The sequence below is a fragment of the Acomys minous genome, assembly GCF_964271855.1.
Source record: "Acomys minous genome assembly, chromosome: 3".
NCBI classification, from domain to species: Eukaryota; Metazoa; Chordata; class Mammalia; order Rodentia; family Muridae; genus Acomys; species Acomys minous.
In genome coordinates this window covers 22,004,541-22,026,559 of record NC_140485.1, presented here as the reverse complement: position 1 = coordinate 22,026,559, position 22,019 = coordinate 22,004,541, and the positions used below count along the sequence as shown (strand labels likewise).

General features: G+C 43.6%; 1 protein-coding gene across 2 annotated transcripts in view; it reads right to left on the bottom strand.

Moving 5' to 3' along the window:
- The window catches only part of SPPL2A (signal peptide peptidase like 2A), a 34,478-nt gene extending 12,785 nt beyond the window's left edge, over nucleotides 1-21,693 (bottom strand). Inside the window, exons 1-13 of one of the 2 annotated variants that reach the window (XM_084775267.1) lie at nucleotides 21,224-21,693; nucleotides 18,037-18,156; nucleotides 17,111-17,293; nucleotides 16,065-16,154; nucleotides 15,517-15,650; nucleotides 13,059-13,210; nucleotides 10,307-10,403; nucleotides 9,558-9,659; nucleotides 7,166-7,247; nucleotides 6,186-6,260; nucleotides 2,792-2,848; nucleotides 2,547-2,600; nucleotides 1,929-2,031 (exon numbers count right to left, since the gene is read on the bottom strand). In XM_084775267.1, the coding sequence (XP_084631393.1) occupies nucleotides 1,929-2,031; nucleotides 2,547-2,600; nucleotides 2,792-2,848; nucleotides 6,186-6,260; nucleotides 7,166-7,247; nucleotides 9,558-9,659; nucleotides 10,307-10,403; nucleotides 13,059-13,210; nucleotides 15,517-15,650; nucleotides 16,065-16,154; nucleotides 17,111-17,293; nucleotides 18,037-18,156; nucleotides 21,224-21,289 (1,315 nt within the window). In that variant the 5' untranslated portion in view covers nucleotides 21,290-21,693. The remainder of the gene's footprint in view (nucleotides 1-1,928; nucleotides 2,032-2,546; nucleotides 2,601-2,791; nucleotides 2,849-6,185; nucleotides 6,261-7,165; nucleotides 7,248-9,557; nucleotides 9,660-10,306; nucleotides 10,404-13,058; nucleotides 13,211-15,516; nucleotides 15,651-16,064; nucleotides 16,155-17,110; nucleotides 17,294-18,036; nucleotides 18,157-21,223) is intronic. The other variant, XM_084775268.1, reaches the window with a different exon arrangement.
- Between the last annotated feature and the right edge of the window lie 326 nt (nucleotides 21,694-22,019).

The following is a 22,019-nucleotide window of genomic DNA, read 5'->3' as shown; positions in this document are numbered from 1 at the left end:
ACAACTTTAGTGCCAGCACTGAGGGGACACAGAAGCAGGAGAACCGTTCTGAGTCCAAAGCCAGAGCTATGTAGAAAGACCCTGTCCCATACCACCACCACCCCAAAACACAAAGAAGAGAGAAAGAAAAATAGAAAATAAAAAAGATGACCAAATAAATAAATACAACAAGCCAGGTGGTGGTGGCACACACCTTTAATCCCAGCACTCAGGGAGGCAGAGGCCAGCCTGGTCTACAAAGTGAGTCCAGGACAGCCAAGGCTACACAGAGAGACCCTGTCTCGGAAAACAACCAACCAAGCACCAACACACACACACACACACACACACACACACACACACACACACACACACACGTTGCGGGAAGTGAAGGAGGGAGTGGGGGCAGACAGAAGAGCAGACAGGATGGAAATCCTATCATTTGTGGTAACAGTATTGTGATACATTTGGAGGGCACTCTATTAAGCAAGAAGCAGCCAGCCATAGAAAAACAAATACTGCTGCATTATCTTACTTGTAAATAAAACTTCAAAGAGTTGAACTCATGGAAGTAGAGTAAAATAAGGGGATTGGGGAGTGTCTGGGGAAGGAAGTACTGATCAAAGGATACAAAGTTCACTCCGGTAGAAATAAATCCCAGAGACTCTTCAAACGTAGTTAATAGCAATATATTAGTCTAGAAACCTGCAGAGTGGATTTCAAGTGTTCTCACAACAACAGCAAAAAATGTGAGGTAATGCCTGTCAGTTTGTCATTCACTGTATCCATATCCCAAAAATATGCTGCATATAATAAACTATGAATCTTTTTTCAAATTTATATAAATGAACAACTACATGTGGGTTAAAAATATATTGAAAATGCATCAAGAAAAGTAACTTTAAATGATGTTTAGAAGAATAACTTAAGTTTTAATGCCAAGAATTTTATTTCAAAAACATTTATTTCACAAGTTTGAATGCTTTGCCTACATGTATGTATGTGCACCATGTATGTGCACATGTGTCAGAATAGGGCATCAGATCCCCTAAAACTGGACATACAGTATGTGTGTGTGTGTCCCTCCCTGTGTGTGTGTGTGTCCCTGTGTGTGTGTGTGTGTGTGTGTGTGTGTGTGTGTGTGTGTGTGTGCGTGTATGCTGAGAAATGAACCTGGGACCTCTGCAAGAACAGCTCCAATATTCAGAATTAAAAAAAAAAACAATGAAATACAAGCCCTTATTTATATATGCAAATATACATGCAAAACAATACCCATTTTTAGAAGAAATTTGTTGAACATCACCAAAGAAGAACTCTCATATTGTATGTACTGAATAAATATTTTTATATGTGCATGTCCAGTGTCTAGCCTGGTGAGTTCACTTGATCCTCCCTTCCACAGCTCCCCATATCTAGCCTGGGTCTCACACCCAGTGTCCTGGCCTAAGCTGGGCCCTCTGCCTGTGCCTCTCTCAACCTCTAGGCTTCTGAGAGGTCTCTGGGTGTCCCTAACCTACAGGTTGCTGTGACCCACTTCCCAATCGGTTGACTTTTATTATAAAGCTACATAAACTAGGGTTCTGTTCCTTTTCTTCTTCAACACTACCTTGTTGGCATCCCTAAAGCACTTCTTAAAATGTAATTACTGCTATCAAGTAGGAGGAGAAGACGCCTCAAGGAAGATGTTCTTGTGGGGGAGAGTAAGTGGACCCTTGCTGCTCCAGGGAACTTCTCACCAGCACACACACTTTTTGAGTGGTGATTTCTCTTTTACCCTTCAAAATGCATTTAAAAACAAACAAACACACAAACAAACAAACCTTTGTCATTGATCCCAGTTCTAATGACAGCCAAAACTATAGCGCCTTGGAACTTTTACCAGATACTGTGGCTATGACCCTTAAAACCGTAAGTATGGTTCTGCTGAGGTTATTATATTCACTCACCTGGTACAATAATATCTCCGAAACCCAATAATGAAACGGGCATGAAGCATACACTCATTACTGAGTAACCGATGAGTTTGGGCACCCTGATAAGTACTGGCAACTGTAAGTTAAAAACAAAAACAAAAACAAGAGAGGACGGGGAGGGGGAGGGAGAAGGAAAGGGAGTGAGAGGGAGAGAGAAAATGAGCCGATAAATCTCTTCCCCACTCTCTTTTAGGAAGGGAAAGACTGGCGCTATAGTAATTGTTTTGATGTCTTTTAAACTGATTATTCTTTAAAAACAATCTTGAACTAAGATGACATAAACATATAAACATACACATACATAATACACATATACATCCTGATTGTACAAAAGCTTGAAGAAATAAGATATGCAGTTTTAGGAAATTAAATCCAACACACGGAGGAAGAATAGTATTAATATACTCCCCCCACAGCTTAAGTGTTTACTTTTTATTTTCTTTTTTACCAAGAATAGGACTTAGAGCTTGGTGTGTTTTTCTTTTGTTTTATTTTGGTCAGTCTACATTTTTTTTTCCCACCCAAAGAAGAGTCTCCTCTCGGAGGGCATGATTTAAAGTCCAGTGAACTTATCTGAAATACAATCCTTACTTTCTCATGGGGAGCTGAGTGTTGAGCAGTGGCCTCCACAAAGTTTCCATCATTCTAGGATGAAACCCAAGTCAATAGGTATTTAATAATTTAGAATAACTAAGAAAATGGCTATATTCGTGAGAAATAAGTTTTGTAATACCTTAACATGCACCATGACCAAGGAGTTACAGTCGACAGGCAAAACTATGAAACAGACAGGCAGACACTAACTGGGTGAGCACTGCCGCTCACACCGGCCTCACCTTTTCAGCGTTCTCCGAAGGCCCAGCAGCAAGCTCCACCATGATGCTCTCGCCATTCTAAAGGGGGGAAGAGATGTTGCTCAGCCATCTAAAGAGAACACCCAGCTGGGATGCAGGGATGACTGACAAGCCCATGGCACACAGCCTGCTGCCCCCTGAGCATGGGCTATCTATCGCCTGCCTCTTCCTCAGACTCTAGGAACAACGGATACTGCAGCCAGCCACCTGACACACAGCCAGCCAGCACAACACTCCGCTTCACTTGAGATCAGTAATGGCCAGATCAGCATATACACCGAGCACAGGCCACTCACATACACCTGGAGATCTGGATTAGACTGACTGACATCCAACATGTTAGTAGGTACTTTTAAGTATTTTAATTTAGTTTTCTACCAAATATAAGTAACTTTATTTGAATAAAAATGCACTTGACCTTCTGGGTATTTCCCACAACAAAACTATGAAGCCAAATCTGAAAAGACCCAACCTTATAGAATATGAGGTTCCCCATCCTGCCTCCTGCCTTCCTTCCGGTCACAGGTCATAGCATTCTCCTGAGTGACAGTTGCCTCCCTGTGTCTGCTGAAGTCTTTTCTGGGGAGGGGGTGGGGTAGACACAGTGTTTACTACCAAGTTTTCTCCTGTAGCCCTGCTGCTTAGATATGAAACTTGGAGGAAGCAGGCTAAAAATACACGAGGCATTTTTTTCTGTCGTTGTTTTAATATAGCCAAGGGTGATCCTGCTGCCTCTGAGACCAAGCTCTGGGATACAGATGTGCACCACTGCACTGAGTTTGAGGCATGAACTTGGATACTTCAGAGGGAAAGAAAAATACATCAGCCGACCAGGGAGAAGACACAGAAAGCTGAATTTTAGTGAAAACCATAAAAATCAGGAATGGGCATCTGATGTACACTTTTAGTTTACCTAGTAAGAAAAGGCATAGGACCATCGGAAAACAAAGGGGTCAGACTGGAAGGTGTTAAATGAACATTTACAACAAATGCATTCCAAAGAGCACCCCCAGCTGCTTCTACTGCGACAGACCACCAGTCAAACAAGAAAGAAGACTCGAAGACCTTTATCTTTAGCCTGTGCTTTAAATTTGTTTTCGTTTTTTGAAGGCAGAGTTTTTCTGTGTAATCTTGGCTGTCCTGGACTTGATTTGTAAACCAGGTTGACCTTGAACTCACAGAGACCCGCCTACCTCTGCCTCTGTGAGTGCTAGGGTTACAGGCAGGTGTCACCATGGCTCCTACTTTTAAATTTTTATCTGACATTAAATTGATACCAGGTATGGCCAGGCAGTGGTGGTACACGCCTTTAATCCCAGCACTTGGAAGGCAGAGGCAGGGGATCTCCATGAATTCAAGGCCAGCCTGGTCTACAAAGTGAGTCTAGAACAGCCAAGGCTACACAGAGAAACCCTGTCTCAACCTCCCCTCCTCACCCCCCCACCCCCCCACCCCCCCACCCCCCCACCCCCCCACCCCCGCCGCCCCAGATTGATACCAGATATCAATAGGAAAAAAAAAGTACTTTAAAAACCTGGCTATGTTTATAGCTGCACTTCTAGTTCATGCTATGAACTAACTGCTAACCTACAGAAACACTTTGTGGAGACAACTTTTCACTTTTATTTGTTTGTTTGTTTGTTTGTTTGAAACAGGGTTTCTCTATATAGTCCCGGTTGTCCTGGAACTCACTCTAGACCAGACTTGCCCTGAACTCACAGAGATCCACCTGCCTCTGCCTCCTGAGCGCTGGGATTAAAGGTGTGCTGCGTGCACTGGGCTCAACAATGTTTCACTTTTATTAATATATGTGATGGAGTATTCTACAGGACTGTTTTGTTTTGTATCAAATAAATTAATACTAGTTTGTACAGCTTAGTTTTTGCCTCACAATGTCACTATGTGGCCCTGGCTGGCCTGGAACTTGATTTGTAAAATAGACTGGCTGAAAACTGTGGCAATCCTCCTGCCTCTGCCCCTGTATACTAGATACTAGGATTCTAGGTGTGTTCTGTGCTGCCTGGTTTGAAACTGTGCTTTTATAAAATGCCCAGTTACAGTTACAACTCACACTGCTAGCTTAATGCTTCTCTTTTTCTTTCTATTTAAGGTTGCTAATGACCAATGACACCACTGAGTGAAACAGTTCACCTTAAAACATGGGAAAGTGTTTGTGAAATGGTGTGAGCAGGCCAGGTGTGGTGGCGCACGCCTTTAATCCCAGCACTTGGGAGGCAGAGGCAGGTGGATAGCTGTGAGTTCGAGGACAGCCTGGTCTACAAAGTTCTATAACAGCTAGAACTGCACAGAGAAACCATGTCTTGAAAAACATAATAATAATAATAATAATAATAATAATAATAATAATAATAATAATAATAATAGTAATAGTAATAGTAATAATAGTAGTAACAACAACAACAACAATAATAATGTGAGGGGTTTTGTTTTTAAAAGAAAGACCCAGCTGGGTTCTGCCAAAAGAACTCTATTGATGTGGAAAGCTGACATTGCTTCCCACGCAGTAGACTGGAAACCTAAAGTACAAAGGGCATCTCCGACAGCCAGGATGGGTTGCCAGGTTACACAGTGCACCCAGGCCTGCAGAGCTGACACGGTGTTCTTTGCTATTCTCAGACTAGTTCTCAGAAGTGAGCGTAGCAATCACCCATTTCCCTCCCTCTCTCCCTTTTTCTCTCTTAACTGGCCACAGTAGACACTGATTATAAGAAAAACTTACTTCTAAAAAGAAAGAAAAAGTACAGGCATTCTCACTTTATACTAATCAGAAGTTCTTTAATTTCTCTAACAAGCAATTTAAAGTTTGAAATACCCTCTACCAAAAGACCAATTTCAAGGGCAATTCTCTTAGGGCATTAAAGTTCACTCTAAGGTACAAAATCTGCAAAACCCAACCAAGAGTTAGGTTCTCTTCTCGAGGCTGGGCAAGACGGCTCGGAGTGAGGAGCACCCACTGCTCTAGCAGAGAACTGGGTTCCTATGCCCACAAGGGGTGGCATACAAAGATCTGGAACTGCAGTTTTAGGGGGAAGAACACCCTCTGCTGGCCTCCGTGAGCACCAGGCATGCATGGAGTGCACATACATGCGCACAGGGACTCACATATACACATACAAATAAATGCTTAAAACAATATTTAAGGAGCTGTATGTAGCGAAGCAGGGCGTGGTGACACAAGCCTTTAATCTAGAGGCAGGCAGATCTCTGTGAGTTCAAGACCGGCCTGCTGCACATAGAGCGTTCTCCACCAGCCAGGGCGATGCTGAGAGACCTTGTCTCAAAGCAAACAAACAGATGAAAAGAAAAAGAGTTTCTTCTTTTTGAGGGCTTCATCGTGAATTTAAAATGGCCATACCTTTGTGATGAAGGGTGTTATGAAGACAAAAAACACGTCATAGAGGAGGAGAAGTCCTAGCAGGATCACACAGGACTGTTGGAGAAAAAAGAAATTTAAAAAATCAAACTTCTCACATCTAAACCAATGCACAAAATTACTTTGCAAATACAAGCAAGCCTGGGAATATACATTTGGACACAACTTTAAAAGGCGTCTCATGGTTATTACTATATGTGATTTTATTTCATATGTCATTTTAAAAGAACATCCTTATTTCCTGCATCCCATTTCCTTAAGAACATCACTGAATTAAAGACTGTTCTTCCCCAATATTTAGTTTATGAGACGAGCATGAGTGATGAAAAACATTCCGCCTAGCCGGGCGTGGTAGCGCACGCCTTTTTAACCCCAGGACTCGGGAGGCAGAGGCAGGCAGATCTCTGTGAGTTCGAGGCCAGCCTGGTCTACAAAGAGAGTTCCAGGATAGCTAGGGCTACACAGAGAAACCTTGTCTCGAGAAAACAAAAACAAAACAAAACATTCAGGCAGCAACTCAGTAGCTGTCCTTGCCTGGTGGTGGGGCAGGAGGCGGGGTCAGAAGAGAGCACAAACATGCAGAAAAAAGCTTTCTCAAGACTCGGGAATCCTCTGTAGCTCATTTAGAGAGAATTTACAGAAGCTGTATATACACTGCTACGTTTCAACAGTGTAATTATTTTTATTTTTATCCTTTGGGTCCCCCCCTGCCCCGAGACAGGGTTTCTCTGTGTAGCCTTGGATGTCTTGGAACTCACTCTGTAGACCAGGCTGGCCTCGAACTCACAGAGATCTGCCTGCCTCTGCCTCCCAAATGCTCGGATTAAAGGTGTGCGCCACCACCACCTGGCTTAACAGTGTGATTCAAGGAGCCTGTTTTACTATATACAAATTATACCTCAATCATATAGTTTTAAAAAGAAAAAAATTATTATTATAGCTATAAAAGTAATGTATTTTACCATGAAATTGGGTAGCTTCATTGTTTTAATTAAGTTGAGACAGAAAGCAATTCCTAAGATATCCTGTAAAATCCAAGCCCACCTAAAATAAAAGAGAGAGAGAGAGAGAGTTCAGCCTATTGTTTCATCCCGTTATCTTTAGGTGAAAGTTAAATAAGTAGGCCATTATGGTTATATCATTATAGTTATGGCTATGGACTGTCTCCTCATCTCCTCACTATTCAGCAAGCTACTGTCCTGGCAGAAAAACAACAGGAAAGGCTGCCTCCGAAGAGTGTACAGCAGATGCAAGTGCATACTCACTTTAATCTTTACGGCTTTTTGTGTTTCCTTCTACAGAGAGAGCTGCCAATAAAATCCTCATGTTCGTATCCAGACAGGTTGAATACAAAGTGAAAGCGACACAACTTACTTATTAGAAACTAATATTCATCACCAGCAACCTGTGATAAAATTAGTAACTTGACGATTATAAAAAGATTTCTAGGGCCTCAGCAGTTTTACTAGTATGCCATTAGACACGTGTTATATATTTTTTTCAGGCTTCCCTTCCTGCCATGGATAGACACTGGGCTGGCAAGATGGCTCGGCAGGTAAAGACACCCGTGATCAAGCCTCATGACCTGAACTAGACTCCTGAGACTCACTGGGTGAAAGGAGGGAACTGACTCAAGTGTCCTCTGACTGCCACACTTATGCTGTGGCATGTACACACATGTGAGAACACATACACACACACACACACACACACACACACACACACTCCTCCTCTCTCTCTCTCTCTAAATGCATATAATACTTTTTTTTGTTTTTGTTTCTTTTCCTTTTTTTTTTTTTTAAATTGGTGTTTTGCCTTCAGGTATATCTGTGAGAGGGTGTCAGATTCTCTGGAACTGGAGTTACAGACAGTTATGAGCTGCCATGTGGGTGCTAGGAATTGAACTCGTGACCTTGGGAAGAGCAGCCAGGGCTCTTAGCCACTGAGCTATCTCTCCAGCTTTGTTTCTTTTTCCATGACAGGTTTCTCCGTGTAGGCCTGGCTGTCCCGGAATTGCTTTGTAGACCAGGCCAGCCTGGAACTAATAGAGATTCTGCCCGCCTCTGCTTCCCATGTGCGGAGATTAAAGGCGTGTGCCACCATTGCCTGGCCCATCTTTCCTTTCTTGAATTTTAGAGACTTCTGTATCATGCCAATGACACACAAAATAAAGTAATAATATGTACTTTAAAAAACATATCCTGCCAGGTGTGGTGGCACACGCCTTTAATCCCAGCACTCGGGAGGCAGAGGCAGGCAGATCGCTGTGAGTTCAAGGCCAGCCTGGTCTACAAAGTGAGTCTAGGACAGCCAAGGTTACACAGAGAACCCTGTCTTTAAAAGCCAAATAAATAAATAAATAAATAAAAATAAAAAACATATCCTGAAAGAAAACCAATTAATTGTCTTTTCAAAGAAAGAGACTCTTATCTGTTGCTCTCAGTAAATGAGCAGTAAATCTTGCATATCCCCTTTTTTCTAATACGAAAGGCAAAATGTTCTACACACACACACATTTTACATTACGCTTTCACGGTAGTTAACTTTGTCAATCTGACATCATCAGAATGGTCTGGGAAGAGACTCTCAGTGAGGACCTGTCTGGGTTGTGTTGGCCTGAGGGTGTTTACCGGTGGGGCATTTTTGTAACTGAGTTAACTGAGGGCCTGTGTTCTGAGCTGTACAGATGTGGAGACAGGCCTGAGGCAAGGAAGCACCTGCACTCATTTCTGTATGCCCTGGGCTGTAGATGTGATGCGACCAGCTGCTTTAAGTGCCTGCCGCCTCAGCGTCTCCGCAATAAGAGGCCACGCCTGAGCTGTGAGCTGAAATAAACCTTCTCACCCCTAAGTTGTTTTATGGCAGGGTATTAGATCACAGTAACAGAAATGAAAATATGACAGCTTTTTTCACCTAAAAAGCCATTCCGGAAGTCGTCAATGCAGAGACTATGCGTTAAGGTTGTAAGCCACTGCACTGTGACCCACTGTGACTGCGCCTATTTTGTCTAGATGTTTAAAGAATAACTCAATTTCCTTCCCTGCATGAGTTCAGATCATTAGCCTGAGATCTGTTCATTTGCTGGGTCTGATGGCTTATGCCTGAAACTTCTGCACACAGGAGACGCACGAAACTGGGTCACAGCAAGTTCAGGGCCAGAGTTCCAAGTTAGCAATGGAGCACACACAGAGATTCTGTCAAATAACTTATCCATTAAAAAAAAAATTATCTTGTTGTAAGATATGTTCTTCAATAAAAACAAGAAAAATTCCGCAATAATCATAATGAATGAGAGTCAAGAAAAGATATAAACCAACGCATCCTTAAATCTAAAACAAACGAGAGAAGCCATACCGATCCTCATTTCTAAACACGGCCCACACAACAGCGACAGAGATGCAGAGGCCAGAAAGGAAAACCAGGCTCACTTTAATGTTTTTGCCACAACACGAAATCCTGAAAATAAATCAAATAGTTAATTTGTGCTGTAGGTAAAACACAATATTCACTTGATACAAAAAGTCCAAACATTAACAAGTGATGGAAATATTAATCTAGATGTCATGATTTTACGTAAAACCCAGGAGGCCTAATAACTGGCTCAACAAGACCCTTTGTGGTAATGGAAACGTTCTCAATGCTTTCCGGTATTGTTGGCCACTCGCTACATACAGATACTGAACACTTCAACTAAGTCTCAGGAATTCAATGTAAGAATCCCAAACAAGCCGGGCATGGTGGTACGTGCCTTTTAATCCCAGCACTCGAGAGGCAGAGACAGGTAGATCGCTGTGAGTTCAAGGCCAGCCTGGTGTACAAAGCAAGTCCACGACAGCCAAGGCTACACAGAGAAACCTTGTTTCAAAAAACAAAAATCCCAAACACAGCCAGGCACGGTGGGGTACACCTTGAGTTCTAGCACTAAGGAGGTGGAGGGGGGCACATCTCTGTGGTTTCCAAGCCAGCCTGGCTGGCTTCAGCCAAGGCTACAGAGAAACCCTGTCTACAGGCTCGAGAAACCCTGTCTCAAAAAACAAACAACACTTCACTTTTCCTTTACTAAGTTCAAATACCTATTAAAATATTCTCCAAGAGATACGTACGTGCACTGTCCACATGGCATCCTATGAATCAATGCAGCAAGACAGTTGTATAGGCTCATTGCTGAGGCTATGCAGAAAATTGCTATCATAACATAAACTAGAAAAGAACAAGAGAGATATTAATTTTTAGCTCTCTTTATCAGATAATTTTTTCAATACAGTAACTTCAGTTAGCTGAAGTAGTGGCTAAGCTGCAAATATTTATACCTAGAGTTTTAACATGGGGCATGTTACGTGCGGTTTTAGTTTCATTAAACACTACCAGGGTTGCTTTAAGTGACTGAAGATGGTACTACAAGTTTCTGAGAAGTGAATCACAAATATTTATAAATACTTCATTTAAACGTAAGAACAGAAGGACTGCTGAGGGCTGGGCGGTGGTGGCGCACACCTTTAATTCCAGCACTCGGGAGGCAGAGGCAGGCGGATCGCTGTGAGTTCGAGGCCAGCCTGGTCTACAAAGTGAGTCCAGGACAGCCAAGGCTACATAGAAACCCTGTCTCAGGAAAAAAAAAGGGACTGATGAACCTGTGTGGGGGTGGGGGTGGGGTGTGTGTGTATAAGTGCACACATGTAGACACATATGTGTAGAGGCCAAAAGACATTATGGCCACAATATTATTCCTCAGATGTCTTGTTTTTCTTTGGTTGGTTTTATTTTTGAAACAGGGTGAGTCACTGGCCTGGAAGTTGGCCAAGCAGACTACCCTGACCGGCCAGCAAATCTCCAGGGGTCAACCTGCTTCTACCCAGTGCTAGATTACAAGACTGGAGGGAGGGTTTGAGACAGGGTTTCTCTGTGTTGCCTGCTTTGTAGACCAGGCTGGCCTGGAACTCACAGCGATCCACCTGCCTCTGCTTCCCAAGTGCTGGGATTAAAGGTGTGCGCCACCATGCCTGGCCAGGATTTATATTTTTATATATATTATTTGAATATATATATATATTATTTAAAGATATCTTGCTTTTGTGTTGTTAAAAGGAGGAGGGGTCATTATACTTTACAATATTCCTTTTCTGAACTTTCTAGAAAATATTGTGATAGAAATACAAGCTGTTCCTCAATTTTCAAGGTCTATTTGATTTTAGAATAGAGGTGGAGGTGGGAAATAGTGACAGACCTAAATACAGTAAATTTGGGGTGAAGCTGGGTAAGGCGCTGTAAGCCCCGCCCCCCCATACTCATATCTAACAGGTCAAGTTCATGAGAAGCATTCTGGGATGTAGCAAGGGTTACCTGAGCCAAGGTATAGGAGTGCAGGTTGCTGCCCATGGCACTTATGGCTACTGGCTATGTGTAGTAAGAGGAGCAGGCAGACAGACACTTCCAGGACTGTCAACTGGATTGCGGTACATCTTCTGCCAAGTTGTCCAACCCAGGTTTTACCAGTCTGGTAGAGACTATCTTTCCTGAGGCCGTTCCAGAGCTTTGGTGCCTCGTCCAGCAGTGTACTACCACTCAGGGGATGATTCCACATGAGAAGAAGTTTATTATTGTTACTTAATTGTTGTGTCTTTTTTTTCCCCCGAGACAGGGTCTCTCTGTGTTAGCCTTGGCTGTCCAAGACTCGATCTATAGACCAGGCTGGCCTCGAACTCACAGTGATCCGCCTGCCTCTGCCTCCCAAGGGCTGGGTTTAAAGGTGTGCACCACCACACCCGGCTATTGTTGTGTTGTAATGTAGGACATTTACCGAAAAACACTCTCAGGATCAATGTCAGTTACTGTAAGTGTATCATAATCATAAAATGGTGAGGAAAGCCTTAGCAATCAAGTACCGTTCTGTCAGTTATTATAAAACACTAGGAAAGAGCAGCCATTTTAGCCACGAAGACTCATTTAAGGTAAGCAAAATCCCCTCAGCACCACACAAAGCACTGGCCAATCATATTTTACATTATGATAATTATGAGGTTGAATGATTTTCTTCTCACATCAAAAATTCACTTGTAAACAGGGCATGTATAATCAACTCAAGAAATTCTCACTAGAAATTAAAATACGCTTTAGGGTAGAATAAAGGTCTTTTAAAAGTTATTTTTATTTTAATTATATGTATATATGTGGATCTCTGTGTGGGTATACACATGTATGTACAAATGCCGCAAGGAGACCAGAGGCCTTAGATCTCCCTGAAGCTGGACTTACAGGTGGTTGTGTGCTCCCTGACAGGTGCTAGGAACCAAATTTGTATCCTTCACAAGAATGCTCTTAACAGCTCCCGCCCCAGTGAGTGGTTTGGTTTGGTTTGGTTTGGTTTGGTTTGGTTTTTCGACACAGGGTCTCTCTATGTTAGCCTTGGCTGTCCTGGACTCACTTTGTAGACCAGGCTGGCCTCGAATTCACAGTGATCTGCCTGCCTCTGCCTCCCAAGTACTGAGATTAAAGGTGTGCGCCACCACACCCAGTCCCTGTTTTGTTTTTCGAGATAGGGTCCTACTGGATAATTCTGTGGCCTAGGTTGGCCTAAAAATTACTATGTATTCCAGACTGGCCTCAGCCGCTTGAGGAGATGATGATGATGATGATGATGATGATGATGAAGAATTATTATTATTATTATTATTATTATTATTATTATTATTATTATTATTATTATACCTGTGTAATTGAAGCCTGACATTTTTGCCATGTTAAGCGAACATTCACCTTGTTTTCCAGGTGGCGTTTTAAGGGGAAAGACAAATCTAGCAATGTAAACGGGGTGGGGACATACATTGGCAGACGCACACACAAAACCCAGCTTCTTACCAAGCCACTTGTAGAAGAAGTAAAGTAAGACAATCATGACACAGCAGATGACCACAAACACGATGACCGTGAGGGGGCTGAAAGTCAAGTGCTCCTCCTTCTTCTTCCTCAACTCGCTATCTTCAGCGTCTGCCGCTGCCTTCATGTGCTCCCTGAGTAAATACACGCAGGGAAACATCAGCAAGCCTTTACCCAGCGCAGTTAGTGTTTTAAAAATCCCTAACACCAATTTAAGTTTAATTACAGAGGTAATGTCCCTAAAATGTAAGTACCAAAAGGAAACATTTAATCTAGAAACTAAAACATCCTATATTTCTACTCTCCAGAGATAATGTCATTACATGACTTTGAAATAAGATGACATTTAGTAGTAGTAGGGTTATTTTTTTGGGGGGGGGGAGGGAAGGAGTTGTTTTTGTTTTTTGTTTTTTGCTTTGTTTTGTTCTGTTAGTTTTTCAAGACAAGGTTTCTCTGTGTAGCCCTGGCTGTCCTGGACTCACTTTGTAGACCAGGCTGGCCTCGAACTCACAGTGATCCATCTGCCTCTGCCTCCAGAGCGCTGGGATTAAAGGCGCGCGCCACCGGATACAGTCCTGTCCTACCTTTGTTACTTTCCATGAATTCTCCCAATGGGTCCCCGTTGCTGAGTAGCCTCTGCTGTCAGCCTTATTGTCTCTTCTCAGTTACACAGAACCTACTCTCTGCTCCCAGCCCCAATTCCTTCACCTCCACCCAGTTAAATTCCCTGTCATGCATCTTCTGGCCCTGATCCTTAAGTCTAGGAGCACGGCAGGTTTTAGGCTAAATAAGACTTTTTTTTTTTTTTTAAAGTTTTTCGAGACAGGGTTTCTCTGTGTTGCCTTGGCTGTCCTGGACTCACTTTTAGACCAGGCTGGCCTCGAACTCACAGCAATCTGCCTGCCTCTGCCTCCTGAGTGCTGGGATTAAAGGCGTGAGCCACCACGCCTGGCTCTATGGTTTAAACATTTGCACATTTGCACACTTTCTCATTGGGGAATTATTGATGACTGAGGTAGTCACGAGAGGGTGCGGCATCTGCGACTCTAGACAGGTTGCCTGGAGACAGGGCAGAGACACCAACACATGCGGTAGAACTCTAGATCCAGATGTCAGGGCATTAACAGAAGTTTTAGTAATGTTGTACCTAAGTGGGGAAGGGGGCCAACCTTTGGTATCTGTCACTGAAAATACATTTTAAAAGTTTACAGTAATACACATGCAGTCACAATGATTCACATGCTCCTATTCCACGCCCTAGAGAGCACAAGGCACCCCCCACTTCCAAAACACAGACTTGCTATAGCATGTAGCACAAGCTGGCCCTAAACTTAATATGTAACCCAGGGCGCTTTCAACCTCATGATTCTCCTGACTCAGATTCCTGGGAAGGGATTACAGGTGTGCGCCACCATGCCTGACATAAAGGCCTTCATCTGGGGGAGAGAGGCTGCACCGGGTCAGGGTCATATGTAGGCCAGGCTAGCCCAGAACTCAGTGTGTAGCAAAGGATGACCTCCACCTCTCCACTGGTATGATTATAGGCATGAACCACCACACATGGCTTTCATAAATACTTTCTTATAAGGGAGCCAACTACCAGATTTATACATTAAATATTACCATTGATTTTATTCTTTTGAGGGCTGGGTGTGGTGGCACATGCCTTTAATTCACAGCACTTGGGAGGCAGAAGCAGGCAGATCGCTGTGAGTTCGAGACCAGCCTGGTCTACAAAGTAAGCCCAGGACAGCCAAGGCTACACAGAGAGACCCTGTCTTCAAAAACACAACAACAACAACAACAACAAAAGCAGTAGGCAAAATCTCTACCACTGAGCTACATTCCCAGCTCCCACTATGAAATTGTACTCTGTGTGTGTGTGTGTGTGTGTGTGTGTGTGTGTGTGTGTGTGTGTGTGTGTACCTACCCAATACATACGTGGATGTCAGAAGACAGCCTCAGGCATCGGTACTTGACCCTATTTGAGACAGGTCTAACTGGCCTTTGAGCTGCCACAGATTCCTAGCTCTGCCTCCCAAATTACTTCTGGAGCACTTGGATTACAAACAACACACTACTGAGTTCAGCTTTAAGTGGGCTCCAGGGTTTTGAACTCAGGTCCTCACACTTGTGTGCTGAACACTTTACCCATTGAGTCATCTCATCAACTGAGTATTTGATGTGAGTTAAGTGCTGCCCTATCAACAGGTCATTCATTCAGATGCCTACAACTTTCCTATTAGCAAATATAAATAAATAAATAAATAAATAAAGAAAGAAAGAAAGAAAGAAAGAAAGAAAGGACAATCCTAAAATCTAGCCTTAATAGCACTATATGCTGAGATCAGAAAAAAAATTAAACATTCTTGTTGTTAAGGTTATCATGAAACATTATTTAAAGCCATTTATCAGGAAGCCATAAAAAGTTTAAACTTACAATTCAATGAGTCCACTCCAGTATCCTCCTAATGCCACAGTGAACACAGCAATTGCAAAAATAACCACCATAGTATAGTCAAAGTTTGGCCAGGATGGAGAGTACATTTCCACAGTAATGTTATCACCGAGAGTCTGAGGAGCAAAGTGACAGTTAAACACAGAAATGAGTTTCCCCCACAAGAGCACAGCAGCAACAGCTACATCCCATGCCTGGCCAGACACTCCGCCACACAGCTGAGAAGAGCAGGTAGCAAAAGGCTTATTCAGCACCTCAAGCCTCTTGTTAGCAAGTGGAGAAAGAGTAATAATCACAGTTAAGCACAGTGGTTAGAGACAGGCAGTGGTGGCGCACACCTGTAATCCCAGCACTCGGGAGGCAAAGGCAGGTGGATCTCTGAGTTTGAGGCCAGCCTGGTCTACAAAGTGAGTTCCAGCACAGCCAGGGCTATACTGGGAAACCTTGCCTCAAAAACAAAACAAAACAAAACAAAACAAAAGAAAGTATAGTGATTAAACATAACATCTAATATGCAATTATTAGCTTACCTGTTTCATGTCTTCAAAGTCTTTTTGGCTTATAACTGCAATTAATATAGTCACATTTTGAAATTCAGATCTGTTCCTTGTGGAAGGAAACTAAAAGAAAAAAAATGAAACCTGGTTAGCTACTACTACATTTAGGGAATAAAAATCATATGTACTACCACACCAAGTGCAAATATTATATTGAGTTATAAAAACAAAGATTCATCATTATTTCTTAATAACATATAAGTTCCCAAAATATAATCCTTTTACCATGAGCTTAAGCTGATATATACTATATGTGACATTATGTGGTACAGACGCTATGTAAACATATGGCATACACATAGACAGACATACACATAGACATGACATACACAGACATGACATACACAGACATGACATACACATAGACATGACATACACATAGACATGACATACACATAGACATGACATACACATAGACATGACATACACATAGACATGACATACACATAGACATGACATACACATAGACATGACATACACATAGACATGACATACACATAGACATGACATACACATAGACATGACATACACATAGACATGACATACACATAGACATGACATACACATAGACATGACATACATATAGACATGACATACACATAGACAAATTTGTTTCCAACCAGTCATCTCAACTCTAGAAACACAGCAAAAACTATAAATGTTCTGATTAGAATGTCTTATTAATAAAGCTAAAATGTTTACTAATAAAAAATAATCTACGCTTTCTCTCTTCCCCCTCTACTCTCCCTCTACTCTGCTCCCTCTCTCTCTCTTCTTCTCACTCTTCCTGTCTCTGTCTGTCTGTCTGTCTGTCTGTCTCTCTCTCTTTCTTTCTCTCTGGGGACCCCTCCTCCCTTTCCTTCTCCCCCCCCCATGCTCATTTAATAAACCTCATATAACATAAAAAAAAAATCTACAAGATTGCTAAACGTTCAGCTTTAAATAAACACAAAGAGTTAGTTCCTGGGGACTGGATGCTGCAGGCTCGGGAGAAGAAGTCACTCCTTCTCAGGACTCACCAGGATGCTGCTGTTGGCAATCAGCAGCGCTTCAGCACCACCTTCCTGTGCGATTTTGGCTTTTTCAAGAAAATGGCAGGGTCCCCATTGTACCACCACTGCTTTGTTCTTTATGCCACCAGGAGGAATATCAGAAGGGTGGCACAGTGGCGTGCCAGTCAGGTTCATCAAGCTAAGAGAAGTCTGAAAGGAAGAAATGTTTTTAATAAGACGGATACCTTATTCCACCTACGGCATTCAGCAATGGCTTCCAACACCTGGTACAGTGTTCTCTGAGCCTGGGTGTGTAGCTCAGGAGTACGGCATGTACTCATTACGCCTGAGTTAACCAACAAAAACAACCGTATGACAAACAACAAGGATTAGAGGTACACATTTTACAGTTCCCTAAATCTGGAGCTGCAGAGATGGCTCAGCAGTTTAGAATATTGATTGCTCCTCTGGAGGACCCAAGTTCAGTTCCCAGCTCCCACATGTCAGCTCACAATTATCTGTAACTCCAGGCATCTGGCATCCTCTTGTGGTCTCTGCAGGCACCAGGCATGCATGTGGTACACAGACATACATGCAGGCAAAACACCTATATACATAAAATAAAAATTTGCCTTACTCATGCCCAGCACAGTGGCACATGCCGTTAATGCTAGCACTCTAGAACCCAAGACAGGCAGATCTCTAAGACTTTGAGGCTAGCCTGGTCGACATAGTGAGTTCCAGGCTAGTCAAGTCTACTTAGTGAGACCTTGTCTGAAAGAAAACCAAAACATTCCCTAAGTAATTTCTTTTATGGAGAGGAAAACATTTGATCAAAGTCAACAAAGTATTAATCACCAAATATCATAACGGATTCACACCCAAAACTATAGTTATCACCCATATTCGATAATTTTAATAATATGAATAATTCCCATCTGTTGTTTACTTACTGCATTTTCTAGGGAACCTGGAAGCCTCGTCCAGCTGGGGTTATAGTGCACGCAGTAGTCCCTGGAAAGTGAAGGTTTGCCTTCTGCAGACGCGTGCAGGATGGCTTCCTGAGCAGCTGCCTAAGATACAAACAACTTTCATGGTGCTTGCAGGCAACTAAGGATTTTAATAAAACTATTTATATACAGCTTGACAACATGTCCTAAAGAGGGTAAGTCTTCCAATGAGTCTACTTACTCATATGTAAGTGGCCCAGGAATAATGAACTACACACACTTGTCTAGAACTCATTCTTTGAGGAAAATGAGTGCTTTCTTACAAGATTAACTGCGGCCCTTGTTTTAAGGGCCATGTCCCTGAGAGGATTCTTGCTGTGATGTAATAATGCCAGCCCACCCTCTCAGCTTGACACTTTCCTCCCCACTCTTTCATGAGTGATGACCCCATTGCTCACATCCATTCAGAAAGATGTACTCAAAACCTCTAGTACTGCCGGGTGGTGGTGGCGCACGCCTTTAATCCCAGCACCTGGGAGGCAGAGGCAGGCTGATCTCTGTGAGTTCAAGGCTACCCTGGTATACAAAATGAGTCCAGGACAGCCAGGGCTATGCAGAGAACCCCTGTCTCAAAAAACACAGTAGAGAGTACTGGCTGGAACTTACTCTGTAGACCAGGCTGGCCTCGAACTCACAGCTATCTGCCTGCCTCTACCTCCCAAGTACTGGGATTAAAGGCGTATGCACCAATGACCAGCTAAATCATTCCTTTTGTTGTTGTTGTTTTGTTTTGTTTTTCGAGACAGGGTTTCTTTATGTAGCCTTGACTGTCCTGGAGTCACTTTGTAGACCAGGCTGGCCTCGAACTCACGAAGATCCACCTGCCTCTGCCTCCCAAGTGCTGGGATTAAAGGTGCATGCCACCATGTCCAGCCTAATTATTCCTCTTTTTAAGGGGATTTTTCTCAGGCATTTTGTCATAGCGACAGAAAGCTAACTAACAGAAAAACTGTTGTTGCTTATGACTGACTATAGCTGGTAATCCGGCTCATAAGCCTTTGACATTAGTTTGCAGGAGAAGTCAGGCTAGAGAAAGCTTACAATGCCATAAAAAGAGCTTATCATGGCCATTCGAGGGAGAGAGGAGAAGAGCAGAATTGCGGACAGCAATGCGAACAGTAGAAAGGCGGGCTCATGAACTCGCAGAGAGAATGACGGCTCTGTCTGGAATCAGGTGAAGGACAACGCATGGGAGGCCATGGCAAAGGGCTTGTCTTCATTTCGTCCATACTCTGACTCTATGGGGAGCTGAGTTCAAAGGTCCATCCCGGAAGGGGCAACAGGTAGCACAGGGTTCTGACTACATCACACGGCTTACACTGCATGCTTTTAGTTAAGATTACCGCTGGGTGTGGTGGTGCACACCTGTAATCCCAGCACTTGGGAGGCAGAGGCAGGCGGATCACTGTGAGTTCGAGGCCAGCCTGGTCTACTGAGTGAGTCCAGGACAGCCAAGGTTACACAGAGAAACCCTGTCTTGAAAAACAACAACAACAAAAACAATTTACTAAAGCTGGGTATTGAATGCCTTTAATCCCAGCACTTAGGCGGTAGATGCAGGTGTGTTCAAAGCCAGGCTGGTCTACAGAGTGTTCCAGGACAGCCAGAGCTGCACTCTTCGCACGTGCACACGCACAAGCCAAAACAAAACCCTGTCTTAAAAAAGAAAAAAGCATGCTAAACATGTAACCCATTACCATATGTACCCATGCCATGGGTTACGTCTTCCAAACTCCTCAATAACAACCATAGGGTGGGATTTTCACGTTTTTGTTTGTTTGTTGTCTTGTTTCCTCAAAATAGTGTTTCTCTGTGTAACAGGCCTGGCTGTCCTAAAACTCACTCTGTAGACCAGGCCCGCCTAAAACTCACAGAGATCCGCCTGCCTCTGCCTCCCAAGTGCTGGGATGAAAGGCGTGCGCCACCACTGTCCAACAATGTGGGTCTATCAAGAGCTGATGCATTACTGTGCTAAATATTGGTTTACCTTGGAATGATAGAAGTCTGTAAACATCATCTTAAGAGGTTCAATGAAATGAGTGCTAAGTTTGGCTTATATACGTTCACAGCGTTTACATATCCTCTGAGTGTTCTTTAGACCTAAATGTTAGTCGTCTGATTACTCCGTACACAAGGTAAAGATGCAAAGTAACACTACTGTGTTGTTATTCGCCCCTCAACATACTTGTTGTATGAGTTCTCGACTGTATGATCCTATGCCATCCAGCAAAGTTCAGAGAACACCAAAGGCTACCTTTCTTTCTTTCTTTCTTTCTTTCTTTCTTTCTTTCACCGGTTTTGGGCTTAGATTTTCTCAATGATCCTTTATAGTCCAGAGAAATGAAAACACAGTCCCTCAGAGAAGTTAGTTTCTAAGGGCAATATCTGCACACAACAGTGTGCAAACAACACTGATAAAAGTTTGCAACAAGAAACTCCAGAAAAGAAAGTGAATAGGAACAAAAGCGGAGACACCCGAAAGCTAGCTTCCTGGTCACACACTGGAGCTCAAATTACTTGATGCTGAATTTTAAAACATTTCTTGCCAATATGGGTATGTATGTACATATTTGTTATTTTTCTTAACTAGACTTCAAACTATTCAAACCTCTAAATTTATTTTTAAAGCATGTCTATAAGAAAACAAAAGCACAACAAATTCACAGTGTAATCACATGAACCAACAGAGAAGGCACTATATGGGAGTGGAAGGAAAGCAAATAGATATTCATACGGATGCAGAGAGAAATGCATGAGCGCTCTTAACCAAAGAGCAGTCCAGAACACCAAACACCTGGAACCCTGTCCATACAGAGAGGGCTCCAGGACCAAGGTGGAGGGAGCCTCCCCACCGCGTGCCCACTCCTACCCCCGCCCCGCAGGTTTCTTCCGCGCGGAGGGGGGTGGGGGTGGGGGCGGGTATTTCTCAGGATTTCAGGGTACAACGGGGGTGAAGAGTGCTGGGACCCGGGGGTGAGCTCAGTAACAGAACCCGGGAGGGGGGGGGAGGGAACAGGAGAGGAAGGGAGAGGGGGAGGGAGGGGAGGAGTTGAGGCGGGGAGGGGGATGGAGGAAGAGGGAGGAAGGGGAAGGAGACGCAGAGGGGAGGGGAGGGGACCATGTCTCTCACCAGTCCGAGCAGGCAGCTCCCGAGCAGGGCGGCCAGGGGAGCAAGCGGCGAATGCAGCAGCCCCATCCCGCGGGCGGGCAGCTGGGCACAAGCTGAGTTGGTGGCACCCGGACCTTTGGGGTGCAGCCCTGACTTCCTCTTCCGGTCCCTCCCGCGGAGTGCTGGGCCAGGACTTGGGGGACGGTCAGCTATGGGCGCTGCTCCTGAAAAGAGCCTTTTAACTGCGAAATCCCCGGTTCCTGTTCGGTTCCCTCTAACTGCGGCCGCCGCCCATTCCGAGCCACCGGAGGGAGCTTCGGGTTTCAGTTTCCCTTCCCGCTTACGCCACGTAGCCTGGGAGCAGCCTTCCCAAAGACATAAACCAGACAAGGCCCCTCTCTATGTTTGCAGCACAAATCAAAATTCTTCCTCTTCTGCAAAGTTTACGTCATCTTGCACTTGACATCTCTGTCCTGAGCCTCTCTATTTTCCCACGCGTTAAGATCCACGGACCTTCTACGAGGGCAGCCTCAAGGGAATACACTCTCGGTGTTCCCTATCAGCTTACGTGTCACTTCCCTAGAGAGAGTTTGCTAATGTACCTGATCTTAAGTAGCTCTCTATTCACTTTCATACTGTGATTTGTTCTCTTCATAGCTTTGTGTTTGTTTTGTTGTTGTTGTTGACGACATATCCTTGGCTAGTCCCCTGTGGTCCAAGCTGGCCAGAACTCAGAGATCTGCCTCTATCTGTCTCCCAAGCACTGAGATTAAAGGCATAAACCGCCGTGCCTGACTCTTTCTTTTCCATTTTCTTA